The sequence below is a fragment of the Botryllus schlosseri genome, chromosome 10 (assembly GCF_051294905.1).
Source record: "Botryllus schlosseri isolate E-star chromosome 10, Bs_hap1, whole genome shotgun sequence".
Classification (NCBI taxonomy): Eukaryota; Metazoa; Chordata; class Ascidiacea; order Stolidobranchia; family Styelidae; genus Botryllus; species Botryllus schlosseri.
Genome location: NC_137245.1, coordinates 12910401 through 12929227, shown reverse-complemented (window position 1 = coordinate 12929227; position 18827 = coordinate 12910401). Strand labels below are relative to the sequence as shown.

General features: G+C 40.4%; 1 protein-coding gene and 1 long non-coding RNA gene across 4 annotated transcripts; both read right to left on the bottom strand.

The window, feature by feature from the left end:
- Positions 1–1192: 1192 nt before the first annotated feature.
- On the bottom strand, positions 1193–2278 carry LOC145448290 (uncharacterized). The gene is made up of 3 exons (XR_013917858.1): positions 1746–2278; positions 1449–1511; positions 1193–1253 (listed from the first exon to the last, which is right to left on the bottom strand). It is a non-coding gene; the product is annotated as an uncharacterized LOC145448290 (long non-coding RNA).
- A 177-nt stretch (positions 2279–2455) lies between these two features.
- Positions 2456–18496, bottom strand: LOC145448286 (uncharacterized). Of its 3 annotated transcripts, XM_080326656.1 has the most exons (5): positions 18255–18496; positions 17788–17886; positions 5269–5524; positions 4842–4883; positions 2456–4499 (listed from the first exon to the last, which is right to left on the bottom strand). In XM_080326656.1, the coding sequence occupies exons 3-5, from the start codon at positions 5516–5518 to the stop codon at positions 4429–4431; spliced, it is 363 nt and encodes a 120-aa protein (XP_080182782.1). In that variant the 5' UTR covers positions 5519–5524; positions 17788–17886; positions 18255–18496; the 3' UTR covers positions 2456–4428. The 3 variants fall into 3 exon arrangements, with proteins under 3 accessions (XP_080182782.1, XP_080182783.1, XP_080182781.1); XM_080326657.1 differs by lacking the exon at positions 17788–17886; XM_080326655.1 differs by lacking the exons at positions 17788–17886; positions 18255–18496 and adding an exon at positions 9617–10850.
- Between the last annotated feature and the right edge of the window lie 331 nt (positions 18497–18827).

Below are 18827 nucleotides of genomic sequence, written 5' to 3'. Positions count from 1 at the left end.
TATCAAAGTAATAGTGATCGATTATTTTGCATTGAGAATAATCGGATCTTCGTTGTCAAATGACGATTGAAGAGCTATGAGTATTCTAGGTTGAAATAACTAATTACATACACTAAACAATTGCCAATGATTTATAAGGCAGAGTCTACGTGTCGGAGGTTTATCTGGGCTTCTCGTTGCCGACCTGAAATGCAACCGCAATGCATTAAATAGCTTAGACGAAAACAGTGAGCCGAGCTACAAGTCGACAGCAACGACCACGATCGGGACGCGCGGGAGTGAGAGAGACTGATGAATGACTGCGAGAGAGGTTGAAAGACGTTCCCGAGAATACAATACAAGAAATCAAAGCCCCTTGAACATTATAAAATTTGTATCGTGCACAAGGACTAAAAATACGATAAGCTCCGCTGTGTTGTGCCCATTAATACAATACAACAAGGCAAACAGCATATCCGATTCTGAATCACGTAATATGCTTTGAGTCGAGTCGAGTATTCGAATATGATTCACTATGACGTCACAACAGAATGTACTATGTCGAAGTTCAAATAAGTACCTTTTATGCCACCACAAAGAATATAATGCCTGTTATCCGTCACATTAAATGTAGTTTGGTATTTTCTCGACCATCCGATTTCATTGCACTTCTTGACAATGTTGTGGGATGATCATGATCATGACTTCAGAAATGTGTTATTTCCAGTACCGTTCGTAGCTTTGTACTATGTCTGTTTTGCTGCGACACGGTCAATCAAGGTTTCAAGGCTTCCTCAGCGTAAAATAGTATCAGAACTATAATTCTCGTTTGTAAATTAACGTTCAGTTGCGCGGAACCTATAATTTCAGTACTCGAAGATATCGTCTTTTACTACTCGACTGGAATCAATAAAATTAATACTCGATTCAGATTCGAGTATTCGAATCATTGTGCCCAACCCTAGAAAAGAGTCACAAACAAATACTGAAAAAACCGCAGTTTACCCACCACCAGACTTGGACAACTAGAAAATTTTCAGCTTTTCCAAATTAGATTAGAATTAGATTACTGGCATTTCGCTCTAATTTAGTGAAATTAGACAACTAGAATTATGTAGTTGTCCAAGTCTGCCCACCACCTGCCTATATGAATATCTTGTGAACAAGATCTGATGAAGACCCACATGTCTAGAGAATATGGTTGATCAGTTGCTTACCTGTTTCCTGTTTCTTTTTGATCAATTGCAATATTTGTTCCTTCATGACAGCGAGTTCTGTATATATATATAAAGAAATCCAATATTTTATGACATACGAATATTTTGTGTGAAATAAGTCAAATTCAAGTTTTTCGCTTCATGTGTACTGATAACTTTATATTACTATGGATAATGAATACCAATGTTCTGCTCGATGCGGCAGCAAATGAGCCCGTAAGTAATGCCTGATAGGTTTGCTCGATTGCTTACCTGCTGACATTTCCTGATTCCTTTTGCTGGATTGCGACATCTCATTTTTGATGACGCTGATCTCTAAAAAGATTTATAGCAGATTTGAAATCTCTAGCCAAACAAATTGATGTTTATACGAGAAGCCGCGAACTTGTCGGCGTGCTAAGAAGTGTCCTTGGATAATTTTTAAAATATATAATTTTGTCACAGATAGTTGATTTGCGACTGCCTCCAATCGGGCTGTTGCATAATTTTGTATCACATTCTGCATATCACTGCATGGGACTGGTGCATCAGTGACATGCGTGGACGTACCTGCCGTTAGTTCACTGTCATCCTTCTTTGATTGGGATATTTGAGCCTTCACATCACGGAACTCTGAAAGTAGACACCGGATTGCATTACATTGTTTCAGCTTACAGGAACATAACAATATCAGTCGTAAGTTTTACTGTAGTTGTTGATGTATTGTATATTGTTTTCATTTGCGTCAGTTCCATGTGCATTAGGGTTGTCCAAAATTTGGAAAATCTTAAAAAGTCTCCGTGATTGTGTCTCATTCTATAGATTATTGATAGAAAACAACAATTAGCCTGAAAGAAGCTTACAGAAATGCCGTTAAGATTTCGGTCAAAGCGTTTGAAAGTAGCTGCTCAAGAATGGGCGTGCGGCGTGCCACCGACCATAGAACGGCGAGAAGACTAGTAATCAAACAACCACGGCTATTGATTGGCTAATCGGCTATGCTTCAATGATCACGCCAGCAGCAGCTTGCTGATTAGGTGTTCAAGAAGTCTGCTACCGGCGGGGATTCTGAGTGCGCATTGTTAGTATTTTGGCAGGTGATGATTTCAGTTTAATGAATTAATTAATTAACCGAGCGAGATAGTGTAATGGTTATGCGTCCGGCTTCTCGAGCGGTAGGTCGTGGGTTCGATCCCCGGCCGGGTCATACCAAAGACTCGAAAATTGGTATCCGAAGCTATCCTGCTAGGCGCTCAGCAATCACGGATAGCATGGAGGAGAAAAAAAAAACGGGGGCGCAGACTAGATGACCTCATGGGGCCGTATCGCAACTCCGTCGTCAAAGCATCTCGATGGTGCAGGCGAAAAAGAATATCATATCTCTCTCTCTCTCTCTCTCTCTCAGGACACGTTGAGTTACGAAATACATGATGAACAAACAACACCTGCTTCACAAAACCTTTTACAGCATGACTGCTTTATTGTGAAGGAAGCGGCTATAGCCTACATGCCGTGTTTTTTACGAGGAAAAGCAAATGTGCTTATGCAAGTGGTGAACGAATTCCCCGTTTAAGAAGGGATCCATCATCAGTGAATACAAATATAAAGCTTGACTAATTTGTGTGATCTTATTGGACCCAAGTTGTAGTATATAGTTTAAGTTTTGAAGGTTCTAGGGATCGACTGAATCGGCCGGTTATGCTTGGCAGTTATACTTACAGCAAATTGAATTCACTTATAAGAGTTGTCAAAGTCCTTACTGATGCTGCAGAAAAGAGGTGTAAGGTAAGCACAGGCTATGCTGGATATGATATCCAAACTATGCTGGATACTATATGCAGCATAGTCTGTGCTTTTCTTCTCACCTCTTTTCAGCGGGATCAATAAGGACTTTGAGATACCATATCCAGCATAGCAGTACACTGTGCAGTGCCTGCTCGACTCTCGATCTGCCAACATAATAGCACGGCAAACTTGGACTTAGTAATTGTCATAATCACTCTCTGTACAAAAGGCCTATGCAGTATCCACGAATCCGAACTCGCTTTAGAAATACCGATTGACAAGATATCGAGTAGCCTATATAACAGTGTTTCATTGTAAAAACCATCCCTTACTGAACCTAACTCCTATTGGTAACTATCGGCATAGTTACCATAGTATATATCATGCAATTCGAATGGTGCGGGTGTAAATTATGTCGTATTGCATCATGTGTATCGCATTAGAATCTGTGTGATGTCTTGGGCGGGCGAAACCAACATAATCGCCTAATATTATTAAGCATTTGACATTTATTTCCAGTTATCCCCAGCTTCAATGAGCTAAAAAAATGACTCACAGGCCTCAATTGGGTGACGGGGCCTACTTAAAGTTTAGGCAACTATGCCTTAAGCGACGGCTTAGGGGTCACCAGCCCGGTGCCCACTGGCACCAAGTCGTCCGTAAGGACCAGATGAGTCGCCTTTGGTGGCAGTAGCAAAGATTTCAATGAGAGCTTTGAAGGTCAAATTCGCGAAGGGTTCCATGTGAACAGCAGTTGAAAATGGCTCAGTTGATCCTAAGGAATATACGAACGCACTTTTAGATCGAGGGGGCGTTGCTTATCTTCGCCCCCGCGGGGTCCGAAAAAGAACTTTGTTCATATTCCCGAGCCTTGACGTGGAGATTTGCGCTTCGGCGACCAGTGCGACAACGCAACTGAACACTTGGACGCTGGTGTGTACAGGGTAGAGTTATATCTTCTTGGTAAGAAGCGGTATCCTGCCTAGTGCACTGAATGTCTTATAATGAAGAAATTCCTCCAAGTATTGGAAAACGGCAAGAGTAACGTATCAATCAGCACCCAATATGTAGCCCTTGGTATCAAAAAGGTTGACGACCCCTGGTGTGGAGTCTCGGGAGTTTCATTAATTTCAATTTAATGAATTAGTGGATAATTTTTCAACATTGTTGCCATTTTGAATGGGAAAGTGTAACAACCGTACGTGTCAAATCTTGTGGCGTGCCTTGAACAATGAACTGTCGTGATACAGTTATCACACGTGCGTGTAATTCCCGACCGCTGACCGAGTTACACTAATGACTAATCCAACCCCAATTCCCGTTGCTATTGTATAGACCTCCAATCTCTATCCAACTTCGTAATTCGACTCCCCAAAGTCATAAGTGTAATTTAGCCACAAATCGCTCGCAACTATACGGATACACCTGAATGATGGGGTGAAGGGATATTAATGGAAGGTGATATTTATTACTTGCCCTTTAATATTTCGTCTCTCGTCTTTGTCCGTTCGGAAGCTTCCCTTTTAACAATGGCATTTTCTGAAATCAACGAACAACAAACGATTTCTCCATAGCAATGGTTTGGAGAGACATTTTCATAGTATAAGCCTTCCATATTTCCCGCCGTATAATATCCAAGATCAGTTATTTTGCAGTTATAAACTGATCTCTTTTTGCCATGATTCATTAATTACCCACGTGATTTATCGCACTAAGAAGAAGTTAAAACGTTGCGTGAACATGTATCGCATCATTGCGATGATCAGTATTACCAGGATTTGACGTATAGAATGACTCAAGACAGCAATAAGTCAATAATTCACCTCGTAAATATAATATTCTCTAGAATACGAGCAAATAGCTAGAATAAACTACAAATACCTTTCATCAAATCCGTGTTGCTTTTCTGCAATTTCCTCACACCTACATGAGAAAATTTTGTAAAGTGTGCTGCTGCAGAAGATCTAATACGATTATGAACAAATAGTATATAATATGAGACCTACGCCTAGTTACGCTAATGTGTGGGGAAAATCAGTGTGTATAGGGAAAAGATAGGAAGTGACTGCGAGAGACTGGTGAGTGGAGGTGGAGAGGCTACGTGTTGGAAACAACACTTGAAATATATGGGTATCAGTCGGTTCATTGGGCGTATATGTATGAATTATAGGTACAGCCATATCATCACCTGTTTATTGATTGCATACGATGCATGGACACGTTTAAAAATTTTATATAGTTGGTAAGGGCAATTGGGCACGCTTATAAAATATTTATGAATTAGATTATTTCGGAGTATAGGATATACCTTTTCTTAAAGAATTCAGTTGCTTTTCCAATTCGTCGTATTTTTCCTTCGATGCTTGTTCCTGATCACCTAATCCGATGCAAGTAACCGGGTACTCAGACCCGTTCGCTTTCAGATTTTGCTGGAACGGGCCTTCAGCACATTTCGCCAACTGGCAGCCTGGTCGTGCCTTGCATAATATTTCCTCGTGTTGAGCAGCAGAAGCCAACACAAGTATCGATACCACAAATAGTTCGCATTTTATCTTCATTTTCACCTAAATACTTTCACAGTCAATACTACAGTCAATAATCGCTGCGGAGTTACAGTGCGAAACAGATATCGATATTGACGAGACAAATATACATCATACAGGTAGAAACACAGCCTGGCTTGCAATAAATGAACGACAAAAGTGATTGGCGCGAATAGCATTCTATTCACCAACATATTTGTAGTTCACAATAATTCTCTGAAATATAATAATTTCGATTGTCATGCGACGCCTGGAAATTCACAACGGGACTGTCAATTCTTGCTTTTACTATAGGTGGATTATAGGGTAGCAGACGTGTACTTCGTATAGCGTACATTAAAATGGCGACCAAGTAGCGCGAGTATAGGCTAAGGCAGTGGTTCTCAACTTTTCTGACCTCGCGGCACCCTTCGGAAATGAAAAATAGTTCGCGGCACACCATCACACTATCACAGTGGTTCCGAATTTTTTTGACTTACGGCATCTTCAAACTATACCAGAATACGTATTAGCGCCCAGTTGCAACACCGACTAATGTGGCCACCTCTGCAGTCAATCCAAAATGTTTTTGTACTTCCCTTTTTTAAATAAACTTCTTCATTTTAATAATTCCAAAAGTAAACATTTGTACGTAAAGCGTCCCTCACATAGCTTAGTAAGCCGTGATAGAAAGTCATCATTTTCCTCGGGCCAGAATATTGTTCCTTCGTGATTACAACAAACAGGGGTTATTCAGACGAGAGTAAGGGATCATTTTAATATACTTTACAAAAACTTCGGGCTGCCCTAAGATACGATTTCATTAGATTTGTTTGACAATAAATCTGCCCGCTGTCGCATTGGGTCGGAAAGGACAAGCACGATCGCCGTTAACGAATACGGAGGCGTAGACGTAGAGTATTATACAATGCATTTTCACGCCGATCATACCTCAATAGTTCTAATGGCAGCAACCCGCAGTTCAATTATAGTTTCAACAAACCAAGATTATGACCTCAGCGGCAAAGAGGCTTGTTAACTGATATAATTTGATCAACCATATTTCTCAATTCTCATATTCGCCGACAGTAACACATCGTTGTGCTACTAACCTACATTTGTACGTAAAGCGTCCCTCACATAGCTTAGTAAGCCGTGATAGAAAGTCATCATTTTCCTCGGGCCAGAATATTGTTCCTTCGTGATTACAACAAACAGGGGTTATTCAGACGAGAGTAAGGGATCATTTTAATATACTTTACAAAAACTTCGGGCTGCCCTAAGATACGATTTCATTAGATTTGTTTGACAATAAATCTGCCCGCTGTCGCATTGGGTCGGAAAGGACAAGCACGATCGCCGGTAACGAATACGGAGGCGTAGACGTAGAGTATTATACAATGCATTTTCACGCCGATCATACCTCAATAGTTCTAATGGCAGCAACCCGCAGTTCAATTATAGTTTCAACAAAACCAAGATTATGACCTCAGCGGCAAAGAGGCTTGTTAACTGATATAATTTGATCAACCATATTTCTCAATTCTCATATTCGCCGACAGTAACACATCGTTGTGCTACTAACCTACATTTAACGAAAGTGCTGGCACGATAACTAATAATCACAATATCGATTGCCATGTGTGAAATTCGAATATGTAAACTCGAACGTCAATTCCAAAGGAGTTCATTTCTCGCTGGTGATTGGGGAGACAATGGGGATTAGGAAACTGCATTGTCATACAGTCGCCTCCATGTCTGCTGTTCTCTGAGCGCGATCAATCAACCTATTGCGTAAAACTGAATTCAGCCTTCAAGGCACGCGATCTGCCGGTAAAGCGAATTCGAGGGGATATTGATTACGGGCACAATATCAACTATGATTTGTCAAATGTGCAAACTTCACACCAAGCTTGATTTAGATCAGGAGTCGCCAACTCAAAATGGGTCACGGGCCTCTTTTCACAATTTCTAGAGGCCGCGGGCCGCATGACTTCAATATCGAGATTAACATAGCCAACGCAGCTTGACAACTACGTATGATAACTATACGTAAGTACAATGCTGTGCTCTCTTACATGGGCGATGGGCATAGTCGCCACAAAATGAATAATATTTTATTGAACAAACAAAATACAACAAAAAATGTCAAGCTCATCAATTTCATGTTTTGAACTATGAGCTGCGCACGATACCTGACAACACTCTGTAGAAACTAATATAGGGGTGGGGATCCGTTTCGTTATTCACTGCCGCATAATGGTGCATAGTGGTAATAAACAAACTGGGGCCAAATATCCACGTCAAACTCACCATGTCCATTGCTTGTATACACTCCAGACAAATCTATTTACGCATATCGGCTTATTATGGGCACCGAGATCGTGAATACAGTCATGCTGTGAAGAGCGACATGGATTCACACTGTAGTGAGTGAATTTCATCATTTAATATTAGTATAGTTTCACATATTACTATCAAATATTCATCCTTTCTCGGCCCATGTGATCAAATTCACCGGTAGAGTTTATGCAGGGGGTGTCTTCAAAAACATAAAAGGAGTTATTAATGCTGTGGTGCATCTTTGGGTAGGCCAATTGCCATTAGTCCCCTATGTTGCATGCAGTTATTTCTTGACCTCTCATTAGAATTTTCGTTATAGTGGAAATATATTGGATTCACCCAAATGCAGGCCTACCAGAAAAAAATAATTCGAGATGAGGAGAACACAATTAAAAATTAGTATTTCTTTATGGGGTGCATTATTTTTCTCTACTGTTCGCATCTGTACTGTGGGACTCAGATTACAAAGGACGCTGCTGTATTAAAATCCGAAATCAACTCGCATTGAAGCGCGTATAGCGCGAAGAAAATTTCAAGAATAATTCAAACCTCACATTAATTAGGGAGTCAATTCGTAAATTCAATTTGCATAATATTGAAAGCCGCCAACAAGTCCTAATTGAATTGAATGTCGACGACCGCATAATTTTTTTTCTACTGCCGCAGATTGGCCGCCCCAGGATTGGAGAATCGATATTCGGGTTAGTTATAGACACGGTACGACGATATCCTATATTTGCTGGAAAACTATATCCTCGTAAAGCATGGTCTATTGGAGAGCCCGAAGTCGTTTATCAAGCCTCCCGGTCTTGGCAGTGGTGGGCCATTGCACGCCAAGGCAATATGCCCATTCATATCAGCAAATTATTCCTCCATATAATGATATTACCATGCCGAACCGAAGGAATAGTGATATTGGGCACAGTAGAATGCCTTACTTTGAACAACAACAACAATATGTTTAAACTGAAATCAATTTCGACATTTCGAAGTGGTTTACTGACCGTTCTTCCAAAATTTCCCCAAATCAGACCGCGGGCCGCGTGTTGGTGACCCCTGATTTAGATTATTATTGATCGTTTGCTATAGACTAGAATTATTTCGCGCATAATTTCAAAATTCTGAAGAAGTCTCTCGCGGCACACTTCCGAGACGTAAATGGCATACTAGTGTGCCGCGGCACACCGGTTAAGAACCACTGGGCTATACCACGTACAGACACCAGTATCAGACATAGCTCCAATGAACTCGAATGTAATCGGAGACGGCACAGAACAGAACTTATTCCCAAAATAACCTTACATCCAAACATGTTTCATCAGTACATCTCGGTCAACAAAAATTGTGTTTAATTTATTAATCGTCTACTAAAATCATTCCCTATTTGCACTGTCCAATTAGTCAATGGTATATGTTATTCGCTTACAATATAACTCAATGTATCAGTTTTTCAGCTCATGAAAGCATATGTATCTCCAGTTGTGATTACGTGTATCACATATATGCTATTACGACAACATATTTCATAAGCCCACGGCTTCCGTAGGCTACAGTATTGGAATACAAAGATCAAGCTGAAAGTTAACGATATAACGACATGCTCCGTACGTGGGCGTAGTGAAGGTGACGAAAACGGAGACACCAAACAGCAATCTATGAAGCAAAACTTCATTGATAAGTTTGAAATCCCGGAGGAAAGTGTCTGTGCCCCGATTGTTGCACCGATTGCTACAACTTGGAAAGTCCTTACCATTCAACCCATCACTTGTAGACTAGACGGAATGATCTTACCTGCTGTCTTCATACGCTCCTAATATACCATGGTTTACGTAACATATGGTAACACTTGAAGATTTGCCGTCTGTACTATCGTTCAAATCAACAATGCACGACAAAAAATATAACTTATGAACGCGACATGCCTTCCCAGGCTAACGTTCTTATCCCAACAGCGTATAGCCTCGGGTGAATCGATGCTGCAAATGAATACGAATTGGTCTATCATAGGAGTGCCTACCTGTATGATGCATGGTTTTTGCATTGTCCAACAAATATCCGTGTGCTATTCTATTAGCATCGGCCGTTTTGTAGGCTCTTATATGTAACATTCATATGGATAGTGGAAGATGCTGTGATCACAATGTCGTTAATATTGATGACAATTCAACCGCGCGCTGCATAATGTGATATGGTATGGAAAGGGATTGTCCATATTCCGCACCCGTCCCACACGTTCCGTAAGCTAGCGTACTTACAATTTTCCCATGCCGTATTTGATACATTTACCATACTTCCACAGTAGACCGGTGTCTAAGATAAGGTTCTATGGGAGTTCTCCGGGGCTTATATTGCCATTAGTTTGGATGGAATTATCCATCAATTCGCCCCTGATGGATCAATTCCACCCCAAGGCCAATGTGTCATATGTGAGCTCAGCGATGTAGGTTGCCTAAGCGAAGAGGGAACGTTAAGTATGAAGTTCTAGTAGTTACATTCAAGAGATTAAAGATTGCATTGTTCAAAAATTTTTCAAAGGTCGTTTGCTTCAGAAAAGAAAACTGGTGGGACATAAATAATAGGGATGGTGTGAACGTGAGGTTCACGTTCGCGTTCTGTGTGTGAACCTCGAAAATTTAGAGGTTCGCGTTCACAACAGAACCTTGGTAGGTTCTGCACTGTGAACCTTTTTCATACATTACAATTTTCACTTCATTACAACATCGTTGGTTCAAATTTATTGCATTTCAACTGCAGGCCACTCTATGCATGGCACTATAGGCATAAAAAATCAACACTAAACGAGCATGTACCTAGACAATCTCAAAAGTTTTACTTGCTTTGCTGCAAAAGTTTGCTCGAAATACCCAACTTTCCGTTTGTAAATATTTATTGACTCTCTGCTGCGAGCTTGACCCACAATCACAAAACATCACGATCGAAATAAGCTACCTAGTCAGCGAATGATGCTTATTCAACTAATCAATCTAGGAGGCGTATGGGGTCAATCTTGCCTTCATATGCTTACTGGATCATTAAAACCAAAGTTGTTGGCTACTACCGTATAACTTGTTATTGGGGTAATATCGGTAGCAAGTATAGAAACCCGTTTTACACTCTGCTCAATATCAATGTAGCAATACTCAGACGCCGAATACATTTTCCGATCTGTCATACGACAAAGGTGACCCGAGTCTGACTTGAGTCTTCCTAACACTGCTACAAGGCTATAATCTGCATCTTCGTTTCCCGATGGCATATGCACATCATGTAGCCTATTCATGGTATGCATATACGCAGATCGTGTGTATGTATATTATGAGTCGGTGTATATGCCGCAAGAACATCAAGGACAAAAGTAAACTATGTCCCTTCCTTCCCTTATATTCCATCTTTCCATGGTAAGTCCTCGTCAAAATTGTTGGCAAAGCGACGGAAGATATTGATTTTATGAGATTATTATATCATTTGATTGCTCCAGTTGATACATTTGGCGACGTTTAAAACGTCAATATGTATTTGAGCATTGTGACGCAATGTTGCCCGAGTCGTCGCTAGGTATCGTGTACATTAATATAGGCTATCATTTCATTGAAGGATAGGTTGGAATTAGCAATATGACGTCCCGTGACGTCATGAGGTTCACGTTCGTGTTCACACAGAACCTTTCAAAAAGGTTCGCGTTCACACGAACCTGAACCTTTTAGAGGTTCACACCATCCCTAATAAATAATAAATATGCTTGGACACTCAATCCAAAAATGTCGGTTAAAATTTTCATTAGCTCCAGTTTGAATTTTATTTTGTTATATTTTTGCATAGAAAGTTACCTATATGGCAAACCTCATGAACGTGAACCTCAAGCTCACACCATCCCTAGTATTTAACTCAATCACACCGAGAGGTATAATTCTCATTTTCTCTTCCAGTGAAACATTGGGAGCCGTATCTTGTGTCAATGCTAATCTGGTAAACTCGATGTCGCTTGTTTTCACACCTGAATTCTTTCGCAAAAAAGCCCGAGTAAAACGTGACATGAAAATCAGTCTTATATGTGAAGTATAATAGTCGGCTCAGTGTCGAATGACGGAGATCGGCATTGATGACGCTGTCACGTAGATATAATCGAAAAAATTCTGCGTGTAAGTAGGTCTACATCAAAAGCATTTTCTAACTGATTTCAATCCATTGCAGTCTAACAATAAAAATAGGTCCGCCAATGCAATTTACAGTATTGCATTGCACATGATTACTTCTCGGAATGTAGATGAGTCAAATTCAAAGGTTACATTGTTCAACAATTTTTCAAAAGTCGTTTGCTTTACCACTCAAAAAAAAAAACAGTTGGGACATAAATAAGTTTGGACACTGAATCCAAAAATGATGGTTGAAATTTCTCGTTAAGTAGCAGTAGAAGTAGAATTAGCGACGCAAAAATCTACCCAAGTACGAGTGGAAGTACTCTTTTTCAAAGCAACCTAAAACTACTTGAAGTAGAAGCAGTGGCGTAGCAGCCACTTGGCGGTTCTGGCTCTGCGCCAGGGGCGGCAGGCTCCAAGGGGGCGGCAAAATGAGGCTGCACAGTGAAAGAGAGAGATATGGTATTCTTTTTTGCCTGCACCGTCGAGATTCTTTGATGACGGGGATGCGATACGCAGGACCGTAACTGCCGCACCCCAAATCCCCAAATTGGGGGAGGGGCGAGCACGAAGGCGGCCCAAAATTATTTCGAGTATTAGCATAAATTATAGAGTATTTTTTGAAAAGTTTTGCAACTTTTCAAATTTTTTTTACGTGCGATTTCAAATTGCCAAATATAATGATTATTTGGTACTCTTCCCCCAAGAAAAGAGCACGCAAGATTTTTACAAATGGACATATCGGCGTTGGCCAATACCGCGACACGACGCACCAAGACATATAACGATTTAGGACATATTGCATGCGACTCCAAGAAGTGTGCCAGAACGATCGGCACAGCGTAAAAACCTTGACCGAAAAGGACTGCCCTTACGCTGACCGAAAACTTCATCATATATACAAAATACATATATGTATATATATATAGAGAGAGAGTCTTTTATTTTTCATCCAACCAAAATACATAACAAACGGCAGTGATGGCGGTACAGAAAATATGCGTGCACAATATTCGGTATTAGATAGGAATGATCGATAAGACCGTGAAGGTCATCTAGTCTGATCACGCCAGCTTTAATTGTCCATAGCCTAGGCGCCTAAATGACTGGCGCCGAATGTTCCTGTCTTGGCAATCTGAACCTCAAGAGACGAATTCCATCCCGCTGGGTAAAAATATACGCCAGTGAAGAAAAACCAATTTGAAATCATGTGCGTCTTTTAGTTAAGTACGTTTGCCAATAGGGATGGTGTGAACGTGAGGTTCACGTTCGCGTTCTGTGTGTGAACCTCGGAAATTTTGAGGTTCGCGTTCACAACAGAACCTTGGTAGGTTCTGCACTGTGAACCTTTTTCATATATATTACAATTTTCACTTCATTATAACTTATTTGGTTCACATTTATTGCATTTCAACTGCGAACCGCTCTATGCATGGCACCGGCAGCATAAACAATCAACACCTTGACAATTTCGAAAATTTTACTTACTTTCTAACAAAAGTTTGCTCGAAATATCCAGCTTTCCGTTTGTGAATATTTAGTGACTCTCTGCTGTGAGCTTGACCGGCAATCACACAATATCAAGAGCGAAATACACTACATGTAGATAGCGAATGATGCTTATTCAATCGATATCGTTTTCTGATGTAAAAATCTAGTATCGTACGGGGTCAATCTTGTCTTCACATGTTTGCTGTATCATAAAAACCAAATCCGTGCGATTAGGGTGTTGGCTATTGTTGTATAACTTGTTAATGGAGTAATAGTGGTAGCAAGTATAGAAACCCGTTTTACACTCTGCGCAATATCCATGTAGAAATACTCAGACGCCGAATACATTTTCGGGTCTGGCCTAGACCGTTAAGGCGTTAGCTTACGGTGCCTGGTAAGTCCTCGTCGAAATTGTTGGCGAAGCGTCGGAAAATATTGATTTATGGGATTATTATATCATTTGATTGCCTCAGTTGATACATTTAGCGACGTTTAAAACGTCAATATGTACTTCAGCATTGTGCCATTATGTGGCCCGAGTCGTCGCTGGGTATATCGTGTACATTAATATAGGCTATCACTTCATTGAAATATAGGGTTGGAATTAGCAATATGACGTCACGTGACGTCATGAGGTTCACGTTCGCGTTCACACAGAACCTTTCAATAAGGTTCGCGTTCACACGAACCTGAACCTTTCAGAGGTTCACACCATCCCTATTTGCCAATTCAATATTTTTTGATGTAGCAGACAGGAAGTCACGAAATAACATCATGTAACGAATTCGTACCAACGGGTCCGCCCGCCGAAGATGTTTAATTATTATTTACGGGCCCTACAGTTTCCAAGACACCTCACTCAGCTCTACCGGTAAATCTGATAAAGCGAGCAGAGAGGACAAGAAAATGATAGCAATATATGCAATTCCCGATCTTATTGACCGAATTTATCATTATTTATAGAAAATTTTTGCGCTTAGCGCTGGCTCACTAAACAGCACGGCTAATTTCGTGGAAAAAGCGATCAACACGATAGGGGGGGGGGGTTATCACCTTGTGTGAGGAGCTTCTCAAAGCTTAAACTGATTAAATCTTATTTACGTTCTACCAGGAATGATGATCGGCTATACGCTCTATGCCTTCTGTCTATATGGAAAGAGACTACTTTCAAAAACTTGAATTTGGGGATGTTATCGGTGATTTTTCTTTGAGGCGGCAATTAATTTTCTATTTTCACAATACATTCGTTCGCTATTTCTTGTCTTTATTATTTTTGGCCTTATTAACGTTGAGGCGGCGAGGCTGAGACGCGGCACATTATTTGTAATTGTTTTTATTGACAAGATTGTTTGAACATGAATCTATGTCGAAATTTGTTGTGGTCTAGCTAGGGGGCGGCATTTTGAGCGAGAGCCAGGGGCGGCAGCACATGCTGCTACGCCAGTGAGTAGAAGTAGAATTTCTTGCAAATGCAATTTCCTGCGAATTGAACTATACGGAAGGTGCAGAAAGCTTGATTCATATTGATGCTTAAAATGAGGTATCGATTTTCGAAAGCATAAGCATTCGACCGCATCGTGGGATTCAAAAGATATCGGTATGGACACTTATGTTTGTTTACCCGAACACCCCGTTTTAGAAAACGTCATGGTGCGGCGCCCTCACCCATATTACAAGGCCCATATAGTTAAGTCGAACTACAATACCAAGAAGCTGTATCGGTGCGGGATTAGTATACGTTAAAGGGGCACTGCGCTCTAAAAATGATGTGGTCTCAAACAGACATGGGGTAATCGCGATTAGGAATCGTAATCGATTACGACGATTACAGCATTTTCAAGTAATCGTAATCGCAATCGATTACATTCGAAAAAAATCCAACGTAATCGTAATCGTAATCGACTACTTCACATATCTAATCGATTTTTTTGTGAAAGGACGATTACTTTTTATTTGTATAATGAATATGACATAACCGAACATTCGTGAACAAGGAAGAGATATTCTACCAGGTTATTGATAGCGCAAACGGTTGATTTTCAAACGCCACTTCTCATTATTACGTCAGAAGCATTAGCTTTGCTCGTCCTTGCGTAAGAAGTATCCACACGTAGTAAATATATATTCGATGTACATTGTTGTGTTATTGTTAGAACAGTGTAAGCCATGACGTATATCAGGTTATCAATACGCTCCAGACGGCACTACCTCGCAGCAATATAATAATTACCACTCTGCCTAGTTTCTAATAGTAACTTATGTATTGATGTTTGGGTATGCTTAGATATACACAGTTTGACCGTTGCTGCTTGGCGAGCAGTAGGCCTATCTATGTAGTATACGTACGTCAAATAAAACATTACGATGGTTAAAAGCAACAGCTGCTGATATATATCATAACCATGCCGTTCTTTGCCGTTTCTCGTAACGGCACCTTGCAGTATCTGTATTAAGTGGAAGGTAGAATTTTAAGTTCACTTTATCTTATTCTCATATGACTCTACTTAAAACGGGCGCCAATCGTTATTTCACAATTCTTCACTCGACATTTACACCTGTCGCCATAGCCATCCGCTTATACACCATGTTAGCGTGGGTTCTAGGTACAATCAGGATCAAAACAGCAATTCGTCCCCCACTCCAATCGTTGGTATTGGCAGGGTTGTAACAAAGTCACAATGTTACGAGTCACAAGTCGATCTCACTTTTATAGTTTTGACACGAGTCAGGTCGAGTCATTTTCAATTCACCCCCGAGTCAAGTCCGAGTCCAAGTCAGCTAGTATAGGGTCGAGTCCGAGTCATAGTGTTTGACTCGACTACGAGTACAAGTCGGTATGTTCACAGATCAGTTTTCAGATCAATCCGGTTTTAGCCACTTTTTTCAACTCTGCTCGAGTGATATCGAATGGATCGTATTCATAATATAGTAATTTTTATCAGTTTTATCAGTATGCGGCCCTATTTCCATGTACCAGGACTGCATGATGATAGACGAAATACAAATAATGTGGTAACTTTACTATTCTTCGAAGTTACATGGAATGTCCGTCTTGGCCGTTCTAGTCTCGAGTCCTATTACTTGGTTTGAGTCATGCAAAATGACTCGAGTACAAGTCGAGTCAATACAAAAATTGACTCGAGTCAAGTCTAGTCACCAAAAAATCGCGACTCGAGTCATTACAACCCTGGGTATTGGGGCCCCATAGTGGTCAGTTTTCAAGTTGATCACTGAATTTCGTCTTAATATGGGTAATTGCATTATATTGCTATACATTCAGATTTACCGGTAGAGCTGGGGGCACGTAATTCATAATTATAGCATCTGGTATGTTGTTATAATTACTTTATTGTATGTTGTTAATTCGTGACCTCCCGCCTTTTATGTAATCAAAAGATACTGCATTCGCCCAAACGTAAGAAAATTTTCGTGAGACGCACACACAAATTGTCATGTCGTCATTTTTCTGTGAGTACCCCTGCTAGCATTTGCATTGTTGGGGCTCAGATTGGAGAGACCGGATTATTCGTCACGCCCACAGAGCGCGGCTACTGACAATGGACACATACCCAAAGTTTTGGCCAAGGTCATTCTTTTGTAGCACACGTTGTGGAGTTGCATGTTGGCCGAAATTGCATACGTCTTTTGGTGTGTCGTACCGGGGTAATGACGGCCACCGAAATGCATATTCTTATGAATTATGCATGCTTTTTTTCTTGAGGGGGAGAGGTATGCATTTCAGAATCGAGCTATTTAGAGACATTATCTCGAAGAAAATTTTCAAGGTAATTAACTCTCTTGCAAATACTCTATTATAATTTATGTTGATTTACGAAATACTTTTGAGTCCCCTTAGAACTCGCTCCCGGTCGTATTGGGGAGTTCGGGGTGTGGCAGTAACGGACCTGACAAGAATGCAAATCGTTGGCTGCGACGAATAGTCCTGCATATAGTTGGGCAATGGGTGCATTATGACGTAACAAGCAAATGACGTATCATTTATAAAGAAAGTTGGTATCTCATTAGACCTTATCTTCATCGCAAGTCTTATATTGTCTTCCAATATCTCCAATATATTAGAAGCCAAACAAATGTAATCGTGAGTAATCGCGATTACTTTTGAAATATAATCGTAATCGTAATCGACTACTTCCTGATTTTGCTGTAATCGTAATCGTAATCGTAATCGCGGGATTCACAAGTAATCGTAATCGCAATCGATTACATTCGTGAAGTAATCACCCCATGTCTGGTCTCAAATTGAAGGGCAAAACGAAAGAAAAATTTTGGCCGCAGCCGTTTTCTTCAGAACGTCACCATCTGGGCTTTACTTACCTTTTATTTAAATCAGATGCTGGTACTCCAGAAAAACAGCCCCAAAATTCCTCAGTCTCTCTTTTGAATCGGAGGATTATACTACTTCTACTTGGCAAACTGAAAATAGCGAAAAGTAAGTAAGTAGATCACAAAATATTACGAAGTAGAAGTAGCGGAAATGAAATTTACTTGAGTAAGTACCACAAGTAGTGTAAAACTACTTGAGTAGGCCTAATTCGAAAAAGTAGAAGTACTTCGTTACTGACCACCTATGTGTATGTGTATAGCTGTATATAAGCTTGGTAATAAAATAAGGTATTCAAGTAAAAAACAAGGGCGTGAGTTTTAAAGGTCATCTATATCGTCAAATACAACTTCATCTTATATTGAAGAGTTTTTCATGCTGAACATTTATAACTAAAAAAGACTTGCCGAAAAACGCAGCATGACGGAGAATTTCCAAGTTGAATGTGGAGAATCCCGACCTTACGAAAAACGAGCTGCGAGTCAGCGATGCGTTCTATGACGTCAGATTGTGTGCAAAGTCGCCAAGGCAATCCAACGCTAGTGAGTTAGCAACGCTAAATCATAATGCTAGAAAGAAATACCAATGATACAACTAGAGGCGGAAGCTATGCGAAGGAATTTTCAGACGAAGGTATCAATTATATGTGATATCAAAGGAATATATAGGCAACGCCTTTTAATCTATCTACTTTTAGACGTTCTCGATCCTACCGAGCTGGAACCCATGGTTTCGGACGAAGTGGTCAGCACGTTTGGAATACTGCCTTCAATCTGACTGTGTTATAGCACTTTGCGATATATTTCTGCCTTCTCTAGATTACAGCAATGAAGAAGTTAATGTTCTCGTCTAATCAAGACTAGGAACGGCGGAGTTCATCACCAATTTTTATTTCAGTAGCGGCATCGTCAGAATTAACTGGGATTATGCTATTGCTGGACACAAGACCCGATATATTACTCTCCCTGATACAGTAGCAGTGCTGATGGATTAGTTATGTTACATTTAATATTTTCAATAAAACTATTCATTC